Here is a 23303-nt window from a genome sequence, read left to right as displayed (position 1 = left end):
GGCTAGATCTAAATAGCAATTTCCATGAACAGGCAATCCTAGACAATTTTTTGAACAACTTGGGTTTTTCTCGCAAACCAAGGGGCATCAGCTTGTAACAGCATCTCCGTCCGAAGCTCTCTCTCTCTCCATCCCGTCTCTGATTCTCTAGTCCATCTTATGTAAATCACTCCTTCTTGGATTCAAGGCGGATAGTAACAAGCCTGCCGAAATCGATGGAGAGTTGCGTGTTTTCTACCATTACCATTCTTTTAATATAATTTCTTTTTCCGCTCTTTTCTTGTTCCCGATCGCCTCGGTGAGCCCTCTTTTTATTTTATTTTATTTCCACCGGGACGCGTCGCGACAATCCCCACGTTGTCAGGTACCGCAACTCTTTTTTTATTTTATATTATTTTTTATTTTTTTCTTACCCCTTAGTTGGCCCACGACCCGATTCTAATTATCGTCGGGCTGCGAAGGAGGTGCACGGATAAAACGCGAGTGTAGTAGTCTGGAGATCTAGCAGCAGGCGACCCATGCCTCGTCTGCGCTGATCTCGTCGTGGTATGTCTCGCCTCCGCCTATCGTGCCGTATCTTTCTTGATTCTCGAGACACCAGAATTAAGGGCTAACTTATACCTCGGTTCAGCCCCCCTAAAGACGTATTCTTCAAACCCGTCAACCCCTCCTCGTGCCTCTGCACAGGACGGCACTGGAGCTTGGCCATCTCGTAAATTTTCTCTGAGGTCGTCATCCCCTGTCTCGAGTGCGTCGACTATCGACGACGACGGTGAATCGTCTCCGGTGCTCCCGCCGCTTCAAGCGCCGACTCTACCGGGCCGGGCATCCGAATATCTTCGGACGCCACCACCTAATCGCGGCACCGAAGACGATAGAGAGTTTGTCACAGCTAGCTGGGGTTCGCCCTATCCTCAAGCCGATAGTGGCCACCTACGCCGGCTAAGCTTCAGCAGTGAGACTTCGGAAGAGTTTCCTCTGCATCAACTAGAGATCAATACACCTTTCTTGCGTCCGGCTCCATCGACTATAGTAACTGAGCTAGACCGTCCCTCAACATCTATATCCCGAACAGCAGCTGTACTTGCGAATCGTGCTCGGCGCCCCCTGCGCGGCATTACAGAAGATTGGATCCGCCAGCATACCACTAAGGATCTTTCTTCCGAACATCGTAATTGGCTTAGTGACGGGACTGACGATAGTGAGCACTCTTCATTGAGAAGCTCCGTTGTAAGCGAAGAAACGAGTTCTTTTGAGGAGGCAGATCCGAGGACCCCACGAGCCGACCGGCGAGCTACTCTTCATCCGTCTCGAGCTTCTAGTCAAGCATCTCGGCATTATCCGCGACAGCGCTCTAGTAACGAAACTTTAAAACAGGCGGCTTTGAACCGGCGTGTCACTAGCGGAACCGCAAATATGGATGCGCTTGAGGTGGGGAGACGCAATCAAGATGCTGTCAGCATCAATACCATAGATTCCCTGTCGGAAGCAATACCGAGCGCGGAAACTCCCAGAAGCGATCAGCCGAGCTGGAATGGGTCAAATTCGGTTGTGCCTACTACTCCGATTAAATCTATCAAACCGGTCCTAGGACGCACACCGCGACCCAAGAAGAAAGTGCCTTGGAAGGGAAAGAATATATTGGTTTGCCTACCATGGGACGAAGAGCGAGGTCAGCCCGGAAAGGCGCCAGTGCCTCTAAGTGCTTCGGATGTGAAAGCAATGCTACGTTCTTGGGAAGAGTTAGGCTATGACATTCGTGGTTTTGACTTGGAAGGACGTCATGCTCCTCTGGATCCCCTTGAAAGTTATTCCCAGAGTAGGGGCGAGTGGCCTGATTCGGACGATATTGCCAATGAACGTATCCATCACGAGTATCAAGTAACGCTGCCAGATTTGAATGGTAAGTTTAGTCACTGGCATCTCTTCTCTAGAAGCATATACTGATATTAGCATTGTAGCATGGCGAAATTATGTTGATGAGCTAAATGAGGCCAAGCTTAGGGCGCTTGGCGTATCGTCTGGCGACGACGAGCCTGTACCTCAGCCGTCTATCTCTCCGTCCGCGTCAAATATGAGCCGCCAGGCATCAAACCAGTTCCATCAGTTGCCGTTTTCGCCTCCCATTCCGACGTCTTCGGTCGCAAGTAATGGGCAGCAACCGTTCCCTTTTGTACCCCCGTTCCTATCCGGTCCTGGATCGTCCGTGCAGAGCCCGGGTATCGTATCGGTTTCTTCTCCGGCTTCATTCAACGGCCCATCATTGCCGGGCAAGTTTAACCCTCGCGCTTCGATTTCAATCTCACCGCACGAGCTTCCCTTCCATTTCTCCAATCCATCTTCACCTCATCCTTGGTCTCCACAAATGTTATTGCAACAACAACTTGGTCGTAGTGGCTCGCCGTCTGTTCTTAATTTGAACTCTGTTATGTCCCCTAATTCGCCTTTCCTGCGTGACGGTATATCCTCGCCAATTGGTGGTATCCACTCGAGGCATCAATCCTTGCAATATCCCATTCTTCCTCACCAGTATCTGCACAGGCAAGAATCGGCCAGAGCATCGCCTCGATTGCAAGATTTGCGGGAAGAGGAAGAGGAGACTCAGAGCAATCCTTACGAGGGCAAGAGCCCATCGAAAACTCCAGAGCCTACTCGGTTTATACGTCACAATGCTAGTGCCAGTCTCCAAAAAGAGATTGACGATGCCGAGTATCACTTAGAAGAACAATTCCGCTCTCAACTTGAGCATGAGGATTACAGCCCCCATAATGAATATGAAAAGATGAAAGAAAATCGCCTAGCAGAAGCTGAAGTAGCTCCCGCTTCACATATGAGAGGGCCGTCTGTCCATTTTGGCAACTTTGGAAATGATTCTGATGAAGGACCGAAGCTTCACCACCCGCAACCACATAGCCGCGGTCATTCTCTCTCTCAAGCTCCGTACTATGACGAGACACGGGATAGTACTGACGAAGGGAGCTTTCAGAAGCATCGGCCAGCTGCCCTTGATCTGCAAAACGGCAGTAATTCGTACGAAACTGAGACGAACCCAAGCAACCTGGGTGCCCCTATCCAATCTTTTGATTTGGCAAACCAGTTTCACGAACGGTCATTTTCGACAATGAGCAATCCTTGGGCAGATGTTGAACGACCTGCTGATAGTAAAGCTTCTTCGCGTCGCCTGAGTCATGCTAGTAAACCATCGCTGTCCAAGTTAAACGCTGGAGCAGCCGAATTCAAGTTTAATCCTACAAGTAGCTTCACCCCTGGTCAATTTGTCTTCGGCAATAACAACGCTCAGCCGAATAGTTCCCAACCGACGACGTTTAGAGCTGGCGCGCCCTCCTTCACACCGAAAATCCACTCTGCGACCTCCAGCCATTTTAGCGTTCCTTCAACGTCATCGTCAAAGGGCAAAATTAATGCAGCTGCTCCGGCATTTTCTCCTCGCAAGAGCGAGTTCAGTTTCTCTGCATCCGGACCCAAATTCAATCCTGATGCTCCTGCTTTCCAGCCATTGAAATCCTTTGCTTCGTCGGTAACCAGCGCCGGAGCTTCTGGCAATGAAAGCGCTGAAAACCGCCCAGGTAGCATATTTGGTAACATTGACTTGAAGCTCTCTGAGGCTGCCAATCCTGTCAAGAAGTCAAAGGCCGTTCCCATCGTCCAACCGTCCAGTCAAGATTCAGCTGCCCCTGCTATGGGAAGTCGGGATGATCAAAAGACCGATGCCAATCCGAGCAAAAAGCAATTTAGGGAGAGCAATGACGATGGTGATAACGTCCCATTATTTGCTAAACCTACACCGGAGCCAGAATTGCTACCACGGGTGCAGCCCAGCCCAACTCCTTCGGAGGCTGCTAACTCTGAAAAGGATAGCACTATTGTAAACTTCCACTCTAACAACAGAGTCGCAGAAGAGGAAATATCTCACGCAGCTGACATGACGTTGGCATCTACAATCCTTTCCGAATCTACTGATGGGAAATTGCAGTCCGAGTCGAATGGCACGAAGGCAACTACTAGTCCATCAACGACTTCTCCTGACAATGACAAGGCCAACTGGAAACCTTATGAGTTCAAGAATGATACAGAGATCCAGGACTTCAATAATGCTAGACCGTTTGGTGATGAGGAGCCCTCATTTAAGAAGGAACACAAGAAGAGCCTTTCCGCCACGGCTAAGCCTTTTGTGCCTGGAGACTTCACTTTTGGTGCCGCAACTGATTCTGCGCCTGCTCCGTCTGATCCTATTCTCAAGTCTCAGCCAGCTCAGATGGCCAAGCCTGAAGAGGAGTCTGGCGATGATCGTGCTGGGTCTCCAACTCCCGGGCCAGATTCTAAGCCTGTCGCCGAGCCTGAACCTGAACCGATCGGGGTACAACAAACACCTGCAGAACGAACTGCTCCATTCAACAAGGGTCTCGGTTCTTCGCGATTTGCCTCGCCACCGCCTGCTCCAAGGGGATTGGGTGCGTCAAGATTTGCAACTTCTCCCTCCCCACAACCGAAATCGGCTGGTTTATCCGCTTCCCGGTTTGCTGCTACCCCTTCTCCAGTGTCCGAAGACAAGTCTTCGCAGCTTCCCGAAGAAAGCATCGATGAACAAGCTAGCGAGGTATCGGAATTGCATAGCTTTGAGCCTCTGCCTGTTAGCCCGCCATCGGAGCCTATTGAATCACGAGATGATACAACTCATGAGCCTACGTTTGAAGAAATTGACGCAGTTATCCAACACCTCAACAAGAACGACCCGACTATGGGAGTTAAGAGAACCATAGGGTCTCCTCAATGGTGTCCTAGCCCTGTGCCTGACGTTCCGGCTACTACTGTTACGAATTCGCCACCTGTGCGTTTGCCACCTCAAGTTCCGTTCCGATGCGATGCCCCAAGCCCAAGCCCATCTCGACAGTACCTTCCTTTGCCTAAGCAGGGTGTCAGTCCAAGGCCTTCCACCGAGCTTGAAGATCCTTTCGTTGATCCTCCATTAAGCGGCGTTTCGCACTCGTTTGATGGACCGGTACACCGACTTAATATTGGAGAGAGTTTACCCGAGAGCGAATGGGATGACGCCTTTAGTGCTAGTGAACAAGAGAAGCTGGGACAGCGTGTTCAGTACTTTGATGGTCATGTTAACGATCTGGTTGGTGCTGTCCTTGCTTCCAGACTCGACCCTCTTGAGAAGACACTCGGTGGTATTCAACATGTCTTGGACTCCTTGGTTCGTAGAGCGCCATCTAGCCGACGTGATAGACGCAGTATTTCTGCCGAAGTCCAAGAGAGCGATGCGGATGATGAAGATGACGAGACACCTGTACGCCGGTCAATGAGTCCCAGAAGAGACAAGAGACTAGAACAAATTCGGATTGCTGTTATAGACGCTCTGAATCAACAGCAGTCAATGCGTGGGCTTCAGACTACACAACCTGAACCTGTTGTCCAGGGTCCTAATAAGGATGATTTGGAAGTTGTAAAGGCGTTGCAACAAATGAAAGAGGAACTCAGTCAAACCCTACGGGTGGATTTCCGTAGCGAAGATCTCCGGTCCATTGTGGAAGAGGTAATGGAGCGCCGTATGCCTCCAACCCCTCAACCGGCAATCAAACACGATGAGGTAGCAAACGCGATGTTCACTGAGTTGCAATCGAGGATACTGGAGCTTGAGCAGCGCCTACATACTGAGACGAGTAGAACCGAGAGCGAGCATTCTAGAGTTCTTGAACTTGAAGAACGATTGCGAGCCGAAGAAGCTAGAGGTGAGAATGAGACGACAATTAGACGCGGCGCAGAAGACCGTGCCGCTGAGCTTCGGCGACGGCTAGAACAAGCAGAGACGAAGGTGGAGGTCGAAATAATGAACCGCAGTATTTTCGACCAGAGAATCCATGACCTGGAAGAGCGACTCAGGTTTGCAGAACACAAGACAGAGAACGAAATAGCAGGTCGCAGGGACACTGAAGATAGGCTTTCGGAGATTCAACGACTCCTTCGCATCTCTTCCGAGGAGGAGGATCGTCTACGAGCCGTGCTTGAAGAGCGTGAACAAAGGATCAAAGGCATGGAGCAATCGTTCAGCAAAGCCTCTATGCGCATTTCCCTCCTCGAAGCAGCGCAGACGGCTGCTGACCAGACTCAAGCGGAGCTCAAGAATCGCCTTAACATTTCGGAAGCTGAGCTCCGCGAGGCTCGACAAGAGACACGTCATTGGCGTACTGAAGCCGAACATGCAAGGGAGACTGCCCATCGACAGACGGATGACCTCATGGAGGCCGTTAATGAGAACAGACACATGCATAAGCTTATCGATACACTCAGCGTCCAGCTCAAAGAAAACGAGCGAATTCGAGATAGCTGGCGGGCTAAGTTCCAGTCTTTGCAGGATGATATGGCCCATGCAGCTCGCGAAATCACGGAAGAGAATGCCCGACGCCAGAAGAGAGAGCAAGCTCTCATCGCGCGGCAGGAAGTACTTGATGCCAGGCTGCAAGCTGAAGCACGGACTCGGGAGCGCCTCGAGGCCGAAATTGAAAGATTGGAGAATGGTGAGCGGGCTGGCCTAAGGGCTGTTAGCGAATGCAAACGACTCGAGGTATTGCTATCCGAACTCCGTGACGACAATCATAATCTCCAGCAAAATGTTCTACGGTATCAGAGGGAAATCCACGAAGCGAGAGAATCGGCGGCTGCTGAAGTTCAGCGTACGCAGACTTCTTTGCAAGCCGAACTGGAAGCCGCCAACAACGAAGTTAACGTGGTGCGCGAGGAACTTGAAGAAGACATTAATAAACTAAGAGCCCAGCTAGATCAAATCAGAATGGATGCGGACACTGCGAAAGCGCATCATGAGATGATGCTCGAGGAAGCCCAAACAACCAAGCAGACCGAACTCGAAGATGCCGAGAAAAAGAGGCGTGCTGAACTTAACGAGCTTATTAAGAAACACCAAAATGAGATCGAAGATCTTCAAGCCCGATACGAGCGACAGATCAACAACGCTACTGAGGACGCACAGCGCACAGAACAGACCCTCTTGGAACGACTCAGCCTATCGACTTCTAAGACTGAACATCTGCAAGACCGTGTCGCTCATCTAGAGGACAAGTTGCTAATCGCTCAGGAAGCTGCCAGAGCGGCAGCACAAGCAGCACAAGCCTCCAAGTCTGTTAGTGCGCCTGGACCTGTTGCCCAAACGAAACAGCTGGCAGAGGCTATGCAACTCCCCGAGAAGGTATCCCCGCAGGCTCTCCGTGAATCTATCATGGTCCTACAGGAACAGTTGCAGGCCCGTGAGCAGCGGATTGAAGAGCTCGAACAAACGGTTGATAAGCTTGACCCTGATGCTGCTTCTAAGATTTCCAAGCGAGACGACGAGATTACGTGGTTACGTGAACTTCTGGCTGTGAGACATGGAGATCTCCAAGACATTATCAATGCGCTATCCGCAGACCACTTGGACAGAGAAAGCGTTAAAGACGCGGCTATACGCCTCAAGGCAAATCTTCAAATGGAAGAACAAGAGCGAGAGCGTGCTATGAATGGCGGCTCGGCTATCAGCTTTCCCAATATTGCCGCTACAATTAGGGGCGCGGCAACTCCTCGAGTAGCACAAGCTGTTGGACCTCTGGCTGCCGCTTGGGGAAGTTGGCGAAAGTCGAACCAACCTGCACTTAACAGCCTCTCCAATGTTTTGTCTTCATCCCCGGCACCAGCAAGAAACTCCACGCCTTCGAAATCGAATGTCACATCCCAGAATAACTATCACTCTGGTCTCATGACTCCTCCGGCTTCTAGTATTAGAAACACCCCGCCGGTACAGCAGAACCAGGTACAACCTACCGCATTTGGTACTACCGGTCGTCGTTTTACCGCTGAACAATTTGCCGCCAGATCTCAAGGACAGTCAGCACGGCAAGCCGAGAAGATGCCTAGGATAAATACTCCTCCCCAACAGGAGCGTCGCCAGCCCATAACTCCTCCAATGATGCGATCTGGCGCATACGATTCAGACGCGCAAGTGGAAGAGTTTGACGATGCTTCCTTCTTCAATGATTGAGCGGTTTGATGAATTAGGATTTCCTTTTGGGCGACAATCTCATGTCGCAAAAATTAACGAGGCATCTGGGGAAGTTGACGTTATATACCCAAATGTGCGTTTTTTATACCATTTGCCATTTTTCTCTTCTGTCGCTGCCGCAATGTCTAGATTGATACCCCCTCTATTTTCTTTCACCATTCTCGCACTATCTGCACTTGCAATGTAATGAAACGAAGCAACACACAATCCACGCAAATTCATTCTTTTTGACGGACCAGGTTGACGCTTGGTTTCGCAACATTTTTTTTCTATTCGAGAAGAAGATTGATAATCAGAAAATTACGTATTTTTATTTCTCCTTTTTAACTGATTTCCTTTGTTCTACATCCACTTTGCATAGCCAGTTTATTGGAGACGAGAGGAGGAAGAGTTTTCACTCGTTTCGCTCATGAGTAAGGAACAGAAGAGAAGTGAAAAAGATAAGGAGAAGAGAGGTTGAAGCCTTTGAGGCTCTATGCGTGACGTCGTTTCTGGGGAGGTCTGCAGATAAGTAGTACTACTACTACTGTTGCTGTATGAAGTCGATCGTTGAGATCGCATTGTGCTGTGGCAAGGAGAGAGAGAGTAGACAGCTCTATAATTAATACTTCGGTCACGTTTAAGTCTATAATTTACGGCCCAACCATGGTGAAGTTGATAGATACTGATTAAACATACTATACAATCCCTAAAACGTTGATTGATTAGTTGTTAAATCACGGAGTACCTATGCTTGAGAACGAAACCGAGGTAAATCTTATAGTTGAAGTCAAGTACGTTATTGATACCTAAGATAGTTCATATCTAGTAACAAAGCCCGCGAGAACCCAATGATACCTGTCATCACATAATGCTATTTAACCTAGTGTAGGTATCTTCAATGCATGTAATTAAGGAATGAAGATTAAGTTAGGTAGGTAGGTACATGTAGTAGGCAGGAGGTAATAGTAGGTATATATACATGTCCATCAGTTCGTGGTAGTCGTAGTCTTTCATAGTCGTAGGAGTGTGTATGCCTTTATATAAAGGTGAGTTGATGATAAATAAAACCCCGCCAATCCGCAACCAAATAAGAAAAAAAAAAAAAAAACATCATGCGTTCCCAGAAATCCGTATTAACTCCATCTTTTTTTTTTAAGAAAAAAAATAAAATCTTTTGCTTTCCCAATCCCTGCATATCACATTATATCATATCATATCATATGATAAAAAAGGCATGGCATGAATGAATAACGGGGGGTGACAGGGCTGCGTTGTTCTGCCGTGTTTTAGTGGATGCCGCAAGCGCTGACGTCGACCTGGCGGGAGGCAGCGTCGACGCGGCCGAGGGCGACGGCCTGGCCGTTGGTCAGGGCGTTCATGGCGTCGAGGGCGATGTTGAAGCCCGCGCCGGCGTGGTCGATGGCGTAGACGTTGATCGTCTTGCCGTTGTAGCTTAGCTCCCAGCAGGTGCCGCACTGTTTGTCGGTTTGGTTAGTGATGATGTTATTTTTTTCCCCCCTGAAGTACCTAAGCTAACCTGAGGTAGGGAAGGGAAGGGAAGGGAAGGGAAGGGAAGGGAAGGGAAGGGAAGAGGGCATACCGAAGGGGAGTTCCAGCCGGCGATGGCCGAGGCGGCGCCGATGTACGCGCTCGGGATGTTGCCCTGCGTCTGCCAGCCGTAGCGGGTGATCAGGCCGTTGGGGCCGTCGGAGCAAGACACGGTTGTGAGGGAGCGGGAGCGGTCATCGTAGCCAGTGTCGTAAGAGACTGTTGGGTGTGTTGTTAGTTTAGTTTTTTTATCAATCTTATCAATCAACTGGAAGATCGATGCCCAGATAAGGTATTTCCTAAAGTGGGTAGGGGGGTGAGGAGGAATGTCATACCGGTGACAGCCGAAGAAGCGGCGGCGAGAGAGAGGAACTGGATGAGCTTGGAGAACTGCATTTTCGGCAGAGGTTGAAAGTTTTGAGGGGGAAGTTTGAGGTTTGGAATTTGAGAAGGTGACTATTAAGGCGAAGTGTATTACAGAGTTGATGAGGAGGAGATATTAGTATTTAAGTTGTAGATGCTACAGTAGATGGTGATTATGAGATGAGTATGGGAAGACGAGCAGATGTCGTCCTTATATATACATTCATCCGGCTGCTCAACTCGTTCATTTCACATTCTAAGTGTCTCGTATATCGTGGCTCCCGTCTAGGCGCGCTACGCTGCTTTGTTTCTACGGGGTACGTTACTTACGAAGCTAAAGTTCATGCTATCATACGTTGGTGACATGCTGCACCTGAGTGGAACCCGGGTTTGTTCAACTTACCTAACTGACAATTGATATTGTAGCCGACTCGTTAGCTTAAGGTACCCAGCTCGGTACAGGGCCCATACATGTGCAGTGACGACAAGATAACTGAGCTTGAAGCCGGTGTCATGCGCTCGGTAACCTAGTGGTTGGGTTATCTGCTAAGTAAACATCGGTTGCATAAGGACAGGCAATAGACACATATGATGGTAAGTCAAAAGCATTGTACAGATATCGTGCAACATTGGCGGGCCTTCAAACCTCGTGTTTGTGCTGCTTGGAGGTTATGTGGGGAGTGGTCAATGCCGATCTCACTCGTATTTGGTGGTGCGGCTAGATTCTCTAATGGGGCCGCGAGTCCGTGACTGGTTGGACGCTGGCTAGAACATCTTTAACGACTCGGAGGTATACCATTAATAGCAGGCATAAACAACGCCCAGCCCTGCAGCGTAGTTTGGGGGTCCTATGCATCTGTGGGACATGCCAACGGCAGTTGGGTAAATGAATAGCTACCTAAGGTAGATAGATCTGTGGCTTGCTAGCTCTCAGTTGATTCTGGAAACTTGTAGATACTACCTAGGGAGGTATGTTACATCATAAAAAAAGCGCTGTAAAATAGTAAGACCGCGTTCTGTCTGACCTAGTCTAGTGTACCTTAGGTACCTATGTTAGGTAGTATAAGACCTGTCTGCTGACATAGAGAAAACGAGCTTCCGAGACAAAGAATCTAAACATAGTTTCTTAATCCCATCTTGAAAATGGCTGGTCGTAAATCATCCACGGGACCTACGGCGGGGGCTGAGAATCGTGTATGACCCCGAGTGGTTTGTGCGGGAAAACGAACGGTCAGCCCTGAACGAATGGCCAGCCCTTGCGTGCGGCTCAGTGTAAGACTTCGCTCAAGATTGGCGGAAACCGATTAGAACAATGAGGCTATGGCAGCCTAACCCAACAGCCGTAGTAGCCTATTCCGACACACCCATGATAGTGTTGTTGTCTGTATCTGAATAGTATACTTAACTTCGTCTGAGCCGGGAAGGATTCTTCCCCGCATAACCCGCCGCATGGCGGCTCTTGTGATTCGTGATGTAATGAATGGAGTTGGTAGATTAACCCCGTCCACGCCCAGCATCGCTGCCATGTCAAGGTCCACCAGCGCTTATCCTATCCCGATTACAGCGGAAACCACTGTAAAAAAGATGGAAACTGATGATATGTAGTCTTATGGAGGAACACGTTACCCTGCAAAGGGAATCCCGGAACTACCGATATTCCTTTTGGACTCCGGTAAGCAAGTTTTGCCCAGCACTGTGCAGTGAAACTTCACTAAGACATCGGCAGCAAGCGTCCTGTGATCGGGAGCCGGAGTCATACTACGGCCGGAAAGAATACGAGGTGACATACGAGGCCTTTCCACGGGTTACCTTCGGTGTATTTAAAAGTGGTAACGCAACGCCTGGAGCCCTGGAGATCGCATCTGGAAATCAGGTATAAAAGGAGAGCTTAGTCCGAAGGAGACAAGCGATATCGATCTTTTTTTTTTCTCTCTAGATTGATTTATCTCATGTTGATCAATAAAGAAGCAAAACTGAGTACTTACATAGGTAGTATCTTGGGTTGCGTTGAAGTTGATTTCGAGACTCATTCCGAAAGCTTTACCTCTTCGATAGGCATACACAATCCGATTGGGATCGTTACTCTTTGCTGAGATTTTATCACCTCACTACCTCACCACCTCGCCGCGTCGAAGCAACCGGACTGTGTTGACTAAAAAGACCGATAATTCCCGCGATATTCGCATCCTTTGGTGGATAATAGTCGCTTTAAGGACAGATCGTCTCGAATCGGCTGATTGCTTTCTTACATACTTTCAACTACCTAAATTGGGCAAGTTCTAGACTTGATTTCTCCTAAAAAGGTGGGTGAGGTTTATACTTGCAGTAATCCAATTTTGTTATCCGAGACTTGAAAAGAATGGAAGATAAGAGAAATATCCCACGCAGAAAGGGTTTAGGTTAGGTACCTAGGTAGTTGTATACAATTTATGCGACTTATTCGACTTATGCGTGTGGGGTCGTTTGTAGTGGTAAGACAGGTACCTATTAAATAACCACTCAGCGTCCACCTGTTGAGCAATTACCTAAGGCTACCTGGTACCTGTACCTAACGGGAAGCCAAACGGGAACGGAACTTACACTGTACAACATCCGTTAGCTCCCCCGCTCGTGTTTCGTTTTCGGGTTGTCTTGGTGTTTCGTTTCATCCCGTTAAATTCACCAATTTTAGCTTTCTAAAAATCCGTTAACGCGCGCCCCCGTAGGCTCCGGGTCCCGTTTCAATTTATTTCGTGGCTTCTTTAAACGGGCGGGTCCCATCTACTTGTTTCCAAGTTCCATTTGCTTTAGGTACCTATCCTTCAATCTTCTTTCGATCGGCTGGTCCGTTGTGTCATCTATTACCTACCTGGTATTTCCTTACATCTCGTACCTCAACAAACACAAACTTCACACGATGGCAGCTGTCGAACCAAACACCCGGAAAAGGGTGCTCAAGGTCATCTTCATATCCTTGCTTCTAGACCTCGTACGTCATACCACGCGGCTAAATATATGAGACATACTACTTTAACTACCTAACTTAGTACCTGTTATACTAACTGCGGATGTTTGCAGATATCGTTTACTTTTATCCTACCTCTCTTCCCAAAGCTCCTCGAATTCTACCGAAATAGCGAAGCCGGCGACAATTCACAGTCGACACTACTCGCCAAGATTCTCGGTGGTCTCAACACGTACAAATCCGCCTTCGCGAAACCTATCGATTCGCGATACGATATTGTCCTGCTCGGCGGTGCCTTAGGGAGCTTGTTCTCTTTGCTTCAGGCCATAGCCTCTCCCGTTATTGGACACTTGTCCGACAAATATGGCAGAAGGGCGGCGCTTCTTGCCAGCATGGCTGGAAACATCCTGTCGGTTCTCCTTTGGGTAGTAGCTGTGGATTTCAGGACCTTCCTTGCCTCACGCGTTGTAGGTGGCTTGTCTGAGGGCAACGTACAACTCGCTACAGCCATTGCGACTGATATCTCGGACGAGAGCAGCCGTGGCTCGACCATGGCCCTCATAGGCGCTTGCTTTTCCATCGCCTTCACATTCGGCCCGGCTCTCGGCGCATACCTGAGTTCCATTGCAACAGTGGCCGCGAACCCTTTTGCAACAGCTGCCGGCGTGTCTCTGTCCCTGATTGTGCTCGAGACGATTTACCTTTACTTCGCCTTGCCCGAGACTCTACCAAGCCAGACGGAAAAGAAGGACACGAAAAAACCAGCGAAGCCAGCCGCGGTGACGCGTACAAACTCCCACTTTCTGCTGAACTTGGTACACTTCGCTTTTCTGCTGTTTTTCTCGGGGATGGAATTCTCCCTGCCCTTCATGACGTACGACCTCTTCCAGTACAGCTCGGCCCAAAACGGCCGACTGCTAGGTTATGTGGGCCTCATTGCCTCCATCTTACAGGGTGGAGTCACCCGCCGACTTCCGCCGCTTCTGACTGTGCGGATCGGTGTCACTGCATGCTTAGTGGCCTTCGTCATGCTCGGGCGTATCAGCACGATCGGATCGCTCTATCTCGCCGCTACCTGCTTGGCGACCACCTCAGCCACGGTCGTTAGCGGTCTTAACACACTGAGCAGCTTCGAAGCTAACGAGGATGAGCGAGGAGGCAAGCTAGGCATTCTTCGGAGTTACGGCCAGCTTGGAAGAGGCTTGGGTCCTATTCTGTTCACTAGCGTGTACTGGTGGGCGGGTAGAGAAGTTGCGTACGCCGGAGGAGCTTTAGGTATCTTGGGCGTCACGTTACTGGTATTCGCCGGGCTCAAGTCTCCTCCCGGTTCGCTGAAGCAGGTCAAGTCGGAGAAGAAGGAATTATAAAAAAGTTGCTACTGATTTAAGCACGCTGTAATATATCAAAAAAAGCTCTCGGCTCGTTTGCTGGATGATCATAGAACATTAGGATAAGACTTGTTAGAATAGCGTTGGAACAAGGCGTAATCACTTAGTAGTACTTACCTAATGCAATGGTTAACCAGGTGCTCATTATGCCTCGTCTGGCTTAGACAGCCTAGTACTAACTAGTCCTAAGCAAAATCCAATTTTCAGCAACCGTCTTCGCTTTCGCAATCTTTACTCGATCTAATCACCTTACCGACTGGTCCTATATGGGTGGATTATGTGAAATGTTGCTAATAGCTGAGAAAAGTGTGAAGAGAGATTGTTTGCCCGATGAATTGAAAACACATCATTCGAGGACTGAGGCAATGTTTAAGGTGTCGGAATCGCGGCGAGATCTTTAGCATATGTTCACGGTTTTGGTTTTCTATAGCCTTATAAGTTATAACAGTAGAATTGAAGGCGTGGACTATAATGGGGATAATGGGGACGGACGTAGGGCTACCGTATTAGGCAATAATTTGAAGGCTTATCGAGCTGTGATTGGCTGGAGGAGCTGAGTTTTAGCGTCCCTCCACCACTTGAACTTTTATTCTGGACGCATCCAAAGGCACCCATACAATCGTGACGGTATCCGTCCAATCTAGACAGATAATTAGGTACTCTACGTGTCTCTACACCGGTCTGAATTAACCTAGGGGATGGCTCTGCAGAGTAATAGTTGGATCTCCATTCTTCGCTTCACGATCCCTTCTCCAATAGCAACGTCCAATTGTCAATATGTATAACCCAGGTCTAAGAAAACGGGATGTAGTAAAGTCCTATAGTAACCCCCGAAGAGCTGATATTACGTAGACTTACACTAAGTATATTTCTTAACCGGTGCTGCCATGAGGTAGACAAGAAGGTACCTTCCCTAAGGTAAACAACTCTGTTGTTCCGCATCGAACTCTAACTAAGATAACTCTGAGAACCAGAGCTGTACATATAAAATATCTCTCGTGTCTTCTTATGTCCAACATCTAATAGCCGCCTTCCAATGGCTTTCTTTCTTTGGGAATATTAAAACTAAAAGCATAGTTAATTCTTCAGGCTTTTCCTCATCTCATGAACTTCTCACGTAAGTTCTACCTAATATACTCTTCGTAGACTTAATAAAGCGTAATACTAATAAATTGTGCGGCAGTTTGAGCTGAGCAGGAATTGAGTTCGAGCACGATGAAGCCCACATCACTTCTTCCCGGCCTCCTAATCTCGTCCGGGCATTATGCTACGGCCCAGAATACCTCGGGCGTTTTTGACTGGACCAGTATCAAACCGTCCGCGTCACTGCAATACACCAAGTGTTACGGTGATTTGAAATGCGCCAAGCTAGGCGTTCCTATGGACTGGCTGAGCGACTCGACTCACAACGCGACCGAGGTCTCCATAGCCGTCGTTGCCCTCCCAGCTACGGTTTCCGAGGACGACCCGTCTTTTGGCGGTACCATCATTACCAACCCCGGTGGCCCAGGCGGATCTGGCGTTGATTTTCTGGTTCAGTTTGGCGAGCTTATCCGAGGCGTTGCTGACGGTAACAAGCACTACGAGATTCTGTCCTTTGACCCTCGTGGTGTTGGGTTCTCGGAACCCAGGGCGGATTGCTACAACGATGAGCTCGCTCGGGACGTCACTTTGCTCGAGCTGCGTGGCATGGGCCCTCTGAGCGGCGGCGACAATGTTGTCCGACGCCAGGCCTCTCTGCTAAACGCGTATGGACAGCTTTGCGAGAATGGGAAGATCCACAGGTTCATGTCTACGGCTAGTGTTGCGCGCGACATGGTTCAAATCATAGACAAGATCGATGAGCTGCGCAACAGCAACGGAACCTCAGGCTTGAATTTGCGTGCGAGTAGAGGCCCACGGCGAACCGGGTCGCGTCAGGAGAAAGATCTTCCGCGTATCCTCTACTGGGGCTTTTCCTACGGTACCGTCCTTGGGAACTATTTCGCCTCCATGTTCCCCGGTCGTGTGGATCGCATGATCCTTGAAGCTGTTGTGGACATCCACGACTACAACGGAGCCGTAAGTATCTTCTACTCCCGTATACCCGTCCCCGTACACATCTAACCTTTACAACTAGAAATGGTCTAAGAACCTTCAAGACACTCAGAAGGTCTATGACCAGTTTTTCATCAATTGCTTCGAAGCCGGCTCTCAGTGCGCGATTTACGAGGAAGGCGACTCCGGTCCCGACGACATCCGCTCGCGTGTCGACGCTTTCCTTAACCAGCTCGACGAGTCTCCGGCCCAGGTCGTGACGAACAGCAGCATCGAAGAGATCACTCGCGCCGACTTCGCCGCCGCCATCTTCTCGACTCTGTACCAGCCCCAGAAGTACTTCTCCTACAGCGCCACCCTCCTAGCCCTGGGCATGAAGGGCGATTTCACCACCTTGTCCGCCTCCCTCGGCACCCCCCAGGCCTCCAAGTACTGCCCATCGACCACCCCCAAGACCTTCGCCTGGGCGCAGGACGCTCAAGTCGCCGTCGCGTGCGGGGACGCGGAGCCCGCGAACGCCACGACGATCCCCGAGTTCCAGGCGTACCTGAGCGCGACCCTCGACCAGTCGCCCGATTTCGGCGCGGCCTGGGCGCCGCTGCGGCTCGCGTGCCGCGGCTGGCGGGTGCGCCCCAGGGACCGGTTCGCGGGGCCCTTTGCGACGCCGGCGGCGGACCCGGCCGGCGCGCCCGGCAGGCCCAGGGCGCCGATCCTGTTCGTGGCGAGCCGGTACGACCCGGTGACGCCGCGCGCGAACGCGGTCGCCATGGCGAAGGAGCACGCCGGGTCGCGCGTCCTGCTGCAGGACAGCCCGGGCCACGCCGCGCTGTTCTCCCCGGGCGCGTGTCGCGAGGCGTACGTCAGGGGGTACCTCGAGACGGGCGACTTGCCGCCCGAGGGAACCGTCTGCCAGCCCGATTGCAAGCCCTTCCGCGATTGCCCCCAGGCTTCCGGTTGGAAGAAGAAGGAGAGGCGCGGCGTGGGGGGTGGTGGCGGGGTGGCGGAGAAGACGGGTCCGCCGTTGTATCGTGGGCCGTTGGGTGTGGCTTGGTAGAGGGCACTTAGATTAGATAGGTTAGGTAGGTTAGGCACATATCTCCTATTAATTGATATATTTACCTCGCGGTCGTATTTAGTTTCCACGGTTTTTGTTTTATTTTGTATGCGATCGAGAAGACGTCTACCCTTCTCTTCACCGTAGTTAATTAGCAGGGAAGAAATGTATTTTGGATACCTCCTAGGGTAGGGTCGGGTAGGGTAGGGGTAACGGTAAGGAATACATGGGGGAGCTCTGTAGGATAGGGAAAGCTTTTGGACGTGAGGGGAGATTTTTCGCCGACACATTAGGCGATTTATTAATGGGTTCATTACGAACACGTAACTACCGAAAGAAAACATAGCATTTCCCTTGCTGTGACGTGATTGCTCAGGTCCAAATTAGGGTTGAGGGATGCTTGTGCTGGTCGTAAAAAGAAAATCAAAGTATATGCATGCAACTGAGCTGGGAAGAGACATTCATTCCGATCGGCGTGATAGCCCGTGATCATTTTCTTCTTCAATCGTACGTACACAAACGAAACTGCCCAAGTAATGCCTTGCTAAACGAGTAACCACAATAAGTGATGTTGGCTTGGAGAGGGTGTGCTAGTTGAGGCACTAGAGTAAGAGACTATATAAGGTAAAGTTGGTCAGTACTCAAGAAGCTATGTGTAGGGTATTGAGTAGGAAAGAAAAGAAAGAAGCGAAAAAAAAAAACCTTACGACCCAAGAACTCTAAGGCATTCTTTTACTCGTCTACGCGAAGAGAGCCTCCTGGAAGGGGAAAGCTCCAGCGTGGAGCTCCTTCAACCAGTTGTAGAGGAGTTCGATGGCCTCCTCACACTCCCAAAGGCAGACGTCGTTGCGCATGATGACGCCCACGGGTTCCTGCACAACGGGGTCGTAGTAGTAGGTCCAGCCGTCGCGACGTAGACGCACGAAGAGGAGTCTGCCGCCCTCACGGACGGGCTTCCACTCCTCACGACGGTTCACTCGGAACAAGCGCAAGACCTTCTCCTGCGGCGGCGCGGCGCTGCTGACGACCTGCGTGACCTCGGCACTCTCGTAGTCCGCCAGATGACGGTGAAAAGCGTAATACGGAAAATACTGTTGGTTCGTGCGGTGGTTCGCGTACGCGGTGAACTTCTGGTCTAAGAGATACGATAGACCGCGCATGACGATGGCGATGTTGGCCTCATCGGGGAAGATCACGGTAGTGCCGCACGCGGGCACCATGATGTCGACGCTGACGGGCGCGACGCGGCGGGTCGAACGGAAAGGAGGCCTGTTGCGTCCCTTGAAGTCGGTTCCGCAGCCCAGGAGCACGGCTACGAGCACGCCGTCCTGGGTGGACTCGGAGATCTCCGGAGGGACCGGAGCGGTAGAACTCAAGAGTGGAGGGTTGATGATTCCTCGCTCGAGAGGCTGTGAGGATGGGAAGTGAGTGAGTGGTACACCTTTTTTTTTAAAAAAAAAGAAAAAAAAGAAAAAGAAAAGAAAAGGTCGGGTATAGGGAGAGAATAACTTACACCAACTTCTTCGACAGTGCCGGTTTGGGTGCTGGCATCGCACGTAGTACCGGTAGCGGTAGAAGGCTGGGCGCCAGTCATGGCCTAGGTAATAAGGAAGAGTCAGTTAGAATGAGTTAGTAAATATATATTAGAAGAGGTAAATTACCACATCGCTAGAAGAAGCCATTTTGAGAATGCTCAGGTATTTGAGCTGGTGCAGTTTGCTTGGCTTGCTTTTGCTTGGTTTGTGTTGGGAAAGAAGTTGGGAAAGAAGAGGAAGTGGAAAGGGAATTTGAGTTGGGCAGGCTGCGAAGATATTTGTAGCAGGCCCAAGCTCAAATCTGCCTGGCAACCTTAAGGTAGCACTAGTCGTTATGACGATGAAGGGATCGTGGGTCGTGTAGTTGCTAGTAGGCCTAAGGTCATGGGACTGGGCAGGAATCTTCCGAAAGGACAGTCTCCAAGGCGAGGGCAGAGGGGGAGAGGGGAAGGGGGCAAGAGTCTTTAGCATAGGGCTACTCCTAATTTAAGATTCACTGACTTGTGGTAGATAAATCTAGATGGAGCTTTAGTACATACTATGAGGAAGGACTACTGACGATAGTCAACTGTTAGGACAGGTACAATAAGAGTTCCGGAGTCGTTATTCAAAGACTACCGCGTGGGCCGGCGAGATAACAGAAGAGATAGAGAACTTTATAATATTTAGAGCACAACTGTGTGTCGCCGAGAATGCGAATTCATGGAAGTGTCCCATAGTTTTACATAGGGAACTAGTTACCTATTTCAAGACGGACGGCAATGTGCTTATGGCTCGTTAGTATACGGACAATGATCACGGCTATAGTCGTGTCGAAAATTCTGTTGCCTAGGGTTTTAAACTTGCCGTTAATGATATTAGAGAGCTTCGCCCTCACCAAAGATATTGGCCAGATACTATCAACTAAGACGGCGTACCAAGCCTTTAGTTATATTAAAGCTAAGACCGTCTGGTAGGACAGTTCGATGAATCATGTGCAAGATGTTCAGCTACCACAAGGAGTGATTCTTTGATTATTATCATAAAAGCACATTGGGAAAGATACATGTAGCAAATTTCATGACCAGGTTTATCTCTCAAAGTAGACATAGGTAAAGGAGAAAATAGGTACTATTGGTCTTTCAGCGCTAAAAAGTTCGACGGTGATGTAGTGAGTACTAATTTTTATTATAATACTGAGAGTGATGTTGGTTCATAAGGGGAACTCTGGGCCATCCTTCTTGCGGTTGTTGCATAGTCTGTCCCTGGAAGTTAACTGGAATTTGCGATTATGAGAGTCCTAACGGTTGGCCGTACATATGCTGTCAATATTGGTGGACTGGGCTATTTTGACATACGGTGCTCAAAGGAGGATTCATTTGTGGCGATGGGCTGTGCTGTTGCATTATCTCCCCAGATATTTGACTAGGCCTAGTGAGATTTGGGTAGGTAGTTGGCCTGAAACTGGGTTGTCCACTAAGTTCGGCGCATGAATTTTGGTTGCTCCTTTTAGCTTGCTTCATGAGCTCGCTAGGTCCGGTTTGTCCAAAATCCTCTTCTGCTCAAATATAGTTCTCCTTTGCACGTTGGTTGGTGCTGATGCTGCGTATTTCACCAAGATAGGTTGAGAAATCTAAGTAAGCCTTCTGTACCATCGCCAAGTAATTTTGCTGGAGGAATACAGGGTCTTTGGTCCCTCAAACTTCAGATTTCGTAAGGGCCAGAGCTGTTGCCTTAGCAAACTCAATAATAGCTCCGTCATCTGTGAACGCTGACCTGACGCTTCAATCTCTCCCTGATCAGGCCAAGGTTGGGCTCAAAAAATATCCAAGAGCTTTGCAAGGACAGTCACAGTTTTCTGCATCTTAGACGGCATAGGGTTCTATGAAAGAGAGCAGTATAAAGACGATATGGAGGATATATCAGACTATATCGTGGACTTGGTTGAAGACGAAGAGCGCGGCATTGCTACGGTAATCGAGTTACTCTTGACCAGCCCGCGGTCCACTCCATACGTACGGGCCGCCTTTCAGGACGAGATATTGATATTAAATATGGCGTCTATTTTAGATGACGGGCAGTGGCCCAGTTCGTTTCGTTTCGCAAGACAGGTCAGTGGCGTACTTGAGTAACGGTCACAATTATCAGGGGTATGTGGCCAGATAGGGGTGTGCTGGCTACCTGCCGGAATAAGCTTTTGTATTTTTCCCGATTCTACTGGTAAATCGCAAATTGAATTATTAACTCAACCAATTCACTTTTTTTGGTCGGCTCGTGTAATTCAAATCTTTTCTTTCCCCTATTCTGGGGCTCGTAGTCTTATAATAGGCTGTTACATCATGGGACCCTTGTCAAATTGTAACATGACCAATATTGCCTACCTTCGAGATGATAGTATATATAGTATATATATAAATATCATACCTGTATAATAGATTAGGTACCTGGGTAGGTATACCGAATAGAAAATACAAGGATTAAAAATCCAGCGGTCCGAAGATACCTTTCTATAGTCACATATAATTGACTGTCTTATAACCACCATTGGCAGCTTTAAATAGAGTGCTATTAAACCTCGATGTTCCAGTTGGCCGACTTTCGTCTCCGGCTAAAAGGACTTTACCGGCAGTTATGTATACCCAGGACTTCCCATGGGCACCCCGGGTTTTAATTTTCAGGTCGGCCTGTGGAGTCGGATCGTGGTTTGGTCGTTTATTTAAGAAGGCAACAGGACCGGATACACTGCATCGCCACATACACTCCTAAACTTCACGCCAAGGACTTCATCATGTCTTGGAGCTTTCTCATCCTCGCCGCCCTTCTGGGCCAGCATGCCTCTGCGCAAAACATGCTTCGTTTCGGCTGCTCGCAGCTCACCATCGAACGCGCTGACCCACTGGTCTCTCCTGGTCAAAACCCCGCTCCGCACACACATCAGATCATCGGAGGGAACTCGTTCAATCTTACGGTACCTCAACCCAGATGAATCTAATAAAACAACTACCCCTGACATAGATATCTTAGATGACACCAGCCGAATACGACCCGCCCAGCTTGTCCACCTGCACGACGTGCACCTACTCGGAGGACTTCAGCAACTACTGGACGGCGTCACTGTACTTCCGGTCGCCGGAGAACGGGACGTACCAGCGGGTCCCGCAGTACGCCAACTTCGGGATCCAGCAGGACGGGGGCATGACGGTGTACTACATGCCCTACAGCGCCAAGAACGGCAAGGTGACGGCGTTCAAGCCCGGCTTCCGCATGATCGCGGGCGACCCCACCAACAGGAAGAACATTTACAAGCCCTCCATCTGCCACCGCTGCCTCGGAAACGGCGAGGGCTTCGCCCCGTGCGACGGCAAGGATACCGCTGAGCTGCCGACCAAGTATTGCCCACAAGGCATCCGCGCGAGCATTATTTTCCCTTCGTGTTGGGGGTATGTATAAGAAAAGTCTCCTGTTGTTATTTCTGGATCATTATTCTCAGCTGTATTTGAAACCTGCTTTGATACGATATGTGATAGCTAACGTTTGGTAGTAAGTGCGATGACTTTTGATAAGGAACGGCGAAGACTCTAGAATAGTACGATTGTAAAGCTGACACGAGATGTTTTCTCATACTAGACGGAAAGAACCTCGACTCCCCGGACCACAAGACGCACGTAGCCTACTCCAACGGCGGTGGTCTCGGTAGCCCGAACTGTCCTTCCACTCACCCGGTTGCCATTCCGCAGGTGATGTACGAAGTGATGTGGGACACCGGAAGATATAATAACGCCGCTTGGTACGGAAACGGCAAGCAGCCGTTCGTCTACAGCTTCGGAGACTCGTAAGTCCCCCTTCTTCTTTCCAACCGATCAGATCTGTGCCTAGGTTAGATAGTTAGTTTACTGACGACGATGGCAGCACCGGATACGGCCAGCACGGCGATTACTTGTTCGGATGGAAGGACGATTCTTTGCAGAAGGCCATGGACGCTTTGCCTACCGGGAACTGCGCCAATGCTAACTGCCGCGTTCTTAAGATCCAATCCGCTGCGGATGCTATGAAGTGCAAGAAGGCTCAGCAGGTTGTTGAAGATGTTGGACAGCCAGGGAAGTGGATCAATGAGCTTCCGGGAGGTGTGCCGGTCTATTAATGGCCTACCTACCTAGGTAGTGTCTGTACCTAGAATAAAGTAGTAGTGTTAAACTCGTCAGAAGACTCTAAACTAGAACTGTAGGCATAATATGATGCTTCTAAATCTATAGTATACACTTATATTGAGGGTATCAGGGTATTCAATGTTCGGCCTTGGCACAAATATCAAAACAACAGTTGCTAAGATAGAATGACTACCATAACCGTTGACTTTAGATATTTATTTCGTACTGTAACTACACAAGAATGATAGAGG

General features: G+C 49.6%; 6 protein-coding genes across 6 annotated transcripts; 4 read left to right on the top strand and 2 right to left on the bottom strand.

Moving 5' to 3' along the window:
• Positions 1 to 518: 518 nt before the first annotated feature.
• F4812DRAFT_454336 (uncharacterized protein) lies at positions 519 to 8053 on the top strand (the record flags this gene model as incomplete). The annotated part of the gene is made up of 3 exons (XM_047936629.1): positions 519 to 525; positions 632 to 1903; positions 1962 to 8053. 3 exons carry the CDS (start codon positions 519 to 521, stop codon positions 8051 to 8053), a joined length of 7371 nt encoding a protein of 2456 aa, XP_047794838.1.
• Positions 8054 to 9044: 991 nt separating this feature from the next.
• F4812DRAFT_409214 (Cerato-platanin) lies at positions 9045 to 10189 on the bottom strand. Its single transcript, XM_047932427.1, has 3 exons — positions 9940 to 10189; positions 9657 to 9823; positions 9045 to 9531 (listed from the first exon to the last, which is right to left on the bottom strand). Exons 1-3 carry the CDS (start codon positions 9998 to 10000, stop codon positions 9343 to 9345), a joined length of 417 nt encoding a protein of 138 aa, XP_047794837.1. The 5' UTR covers positions 10001 to 10189; the 3' UTR covers positions 9045 to 9342.
• Positions 10190 to 12355: 2166 nt separating this feature from the next.
• Positions 12356 to 14544, top strand: F4812DRAFT_15811 (MFS general substrate transporter). Its single transcript, XM_047929786.1, has 2 exons — positions 12356 to 12935; positions 13025 to 14544. Exons 1-2 carry the CDS (start codon positions 12864 to 12866, stop codon positions 14276 to 14278), a joined length of 1326 nt encoding a protein of 441 aa, XP_047794836.1. The 5' UTR covers positions 12356 to 12863; the 3' UTR covers positions 14279 to 14544.
• Positions 14545 to 15062: 518 nt separating this feature from the next.
• On the top strand, positions 15063 to 17598 carry F4812DRAFT_464651 (Alpha/Beta hydrolase protein). Its single transcript, XM_047938364.1, has 2 exons — positions 15063 to 16360; positions 16419 to 17598. Exons 1-2 carry the CDS (start codon positions 15515 to 15517, stop codon positions 17388 to 17390), a joined length of 1818 nt encoding a protein of 605 aa, XP_047794835.1. The 5' UTR covers positions 15063 to 15514; the 3' UTR covers positions 17391 to 17598.
• A 532-nt stretch (positions 17599 to 18130) lies between these two features.
• Positions 18131 to 19136, bottom strand: F4812DRAFT_464647 (uncharacterized protein; the record flags this gene model as incomplete). Its single annotated transcript, XM_047938363.1, has 3 exons — positions 19052 to 19136; positions 18904 to 18987; positions 18131 to 18799 (listed from the first exon to the last, which is right to left on the bottom strand). The coding sequence occupies exons 1-3, from the start codon at positions 19070 to 19072 to the stop codon at positions 18131 to 18133; spliced, it is 774 nt and encodes a 257-aa protein (XP_047794834.1). The 5' UTR covers positions 19073 to 19136.
• Positions 19137 to 21592: 2456 nt separating this feature from the next.
• On the top strand, positions 21593 to 23258 carry F4812DRAFT_409207 (uncharacterized protein). Its single transcript, XM_047932426.1, has 4 exons — positions 21593 to 21872; positions 21929 to 22342; positions 22531 to 22736; positions 22814 to 23258. Exons 1-4 carry the CDS (start codon positions 21693 to 21695, stop codon positions 23043 to 23045), a joined length of 1032 nt encoding a protein of 343 aa, XP_047794833.1. The 5' UTR covers positions 21593 to 21692; the 3' UTR covers positions 23046 to 23258.
• Positions 23259 to 23303: the final 45 nt, after the last annotated feature.

Source organism: Daldinia caldariorum (genome assembly GCF_022478825.1).
Source record: "Daldinia caldariorum strain CBS 122874 unplaced genomic scaffold F4812scaffold_1, whole genome shotgun sequence".
Lineage (NCBI taxonomy): Eukaryota > Fungi > Ascomycota > Sordariomycetes > Xylariales > Hypoxylaceae > Daldinia > Daldinia caldariorum.
The sequence above is the reverse complement of the archived record's forward strand: the minus strand, read 5'-3'. Positions and strand labels throughout refer to the sequence as shown.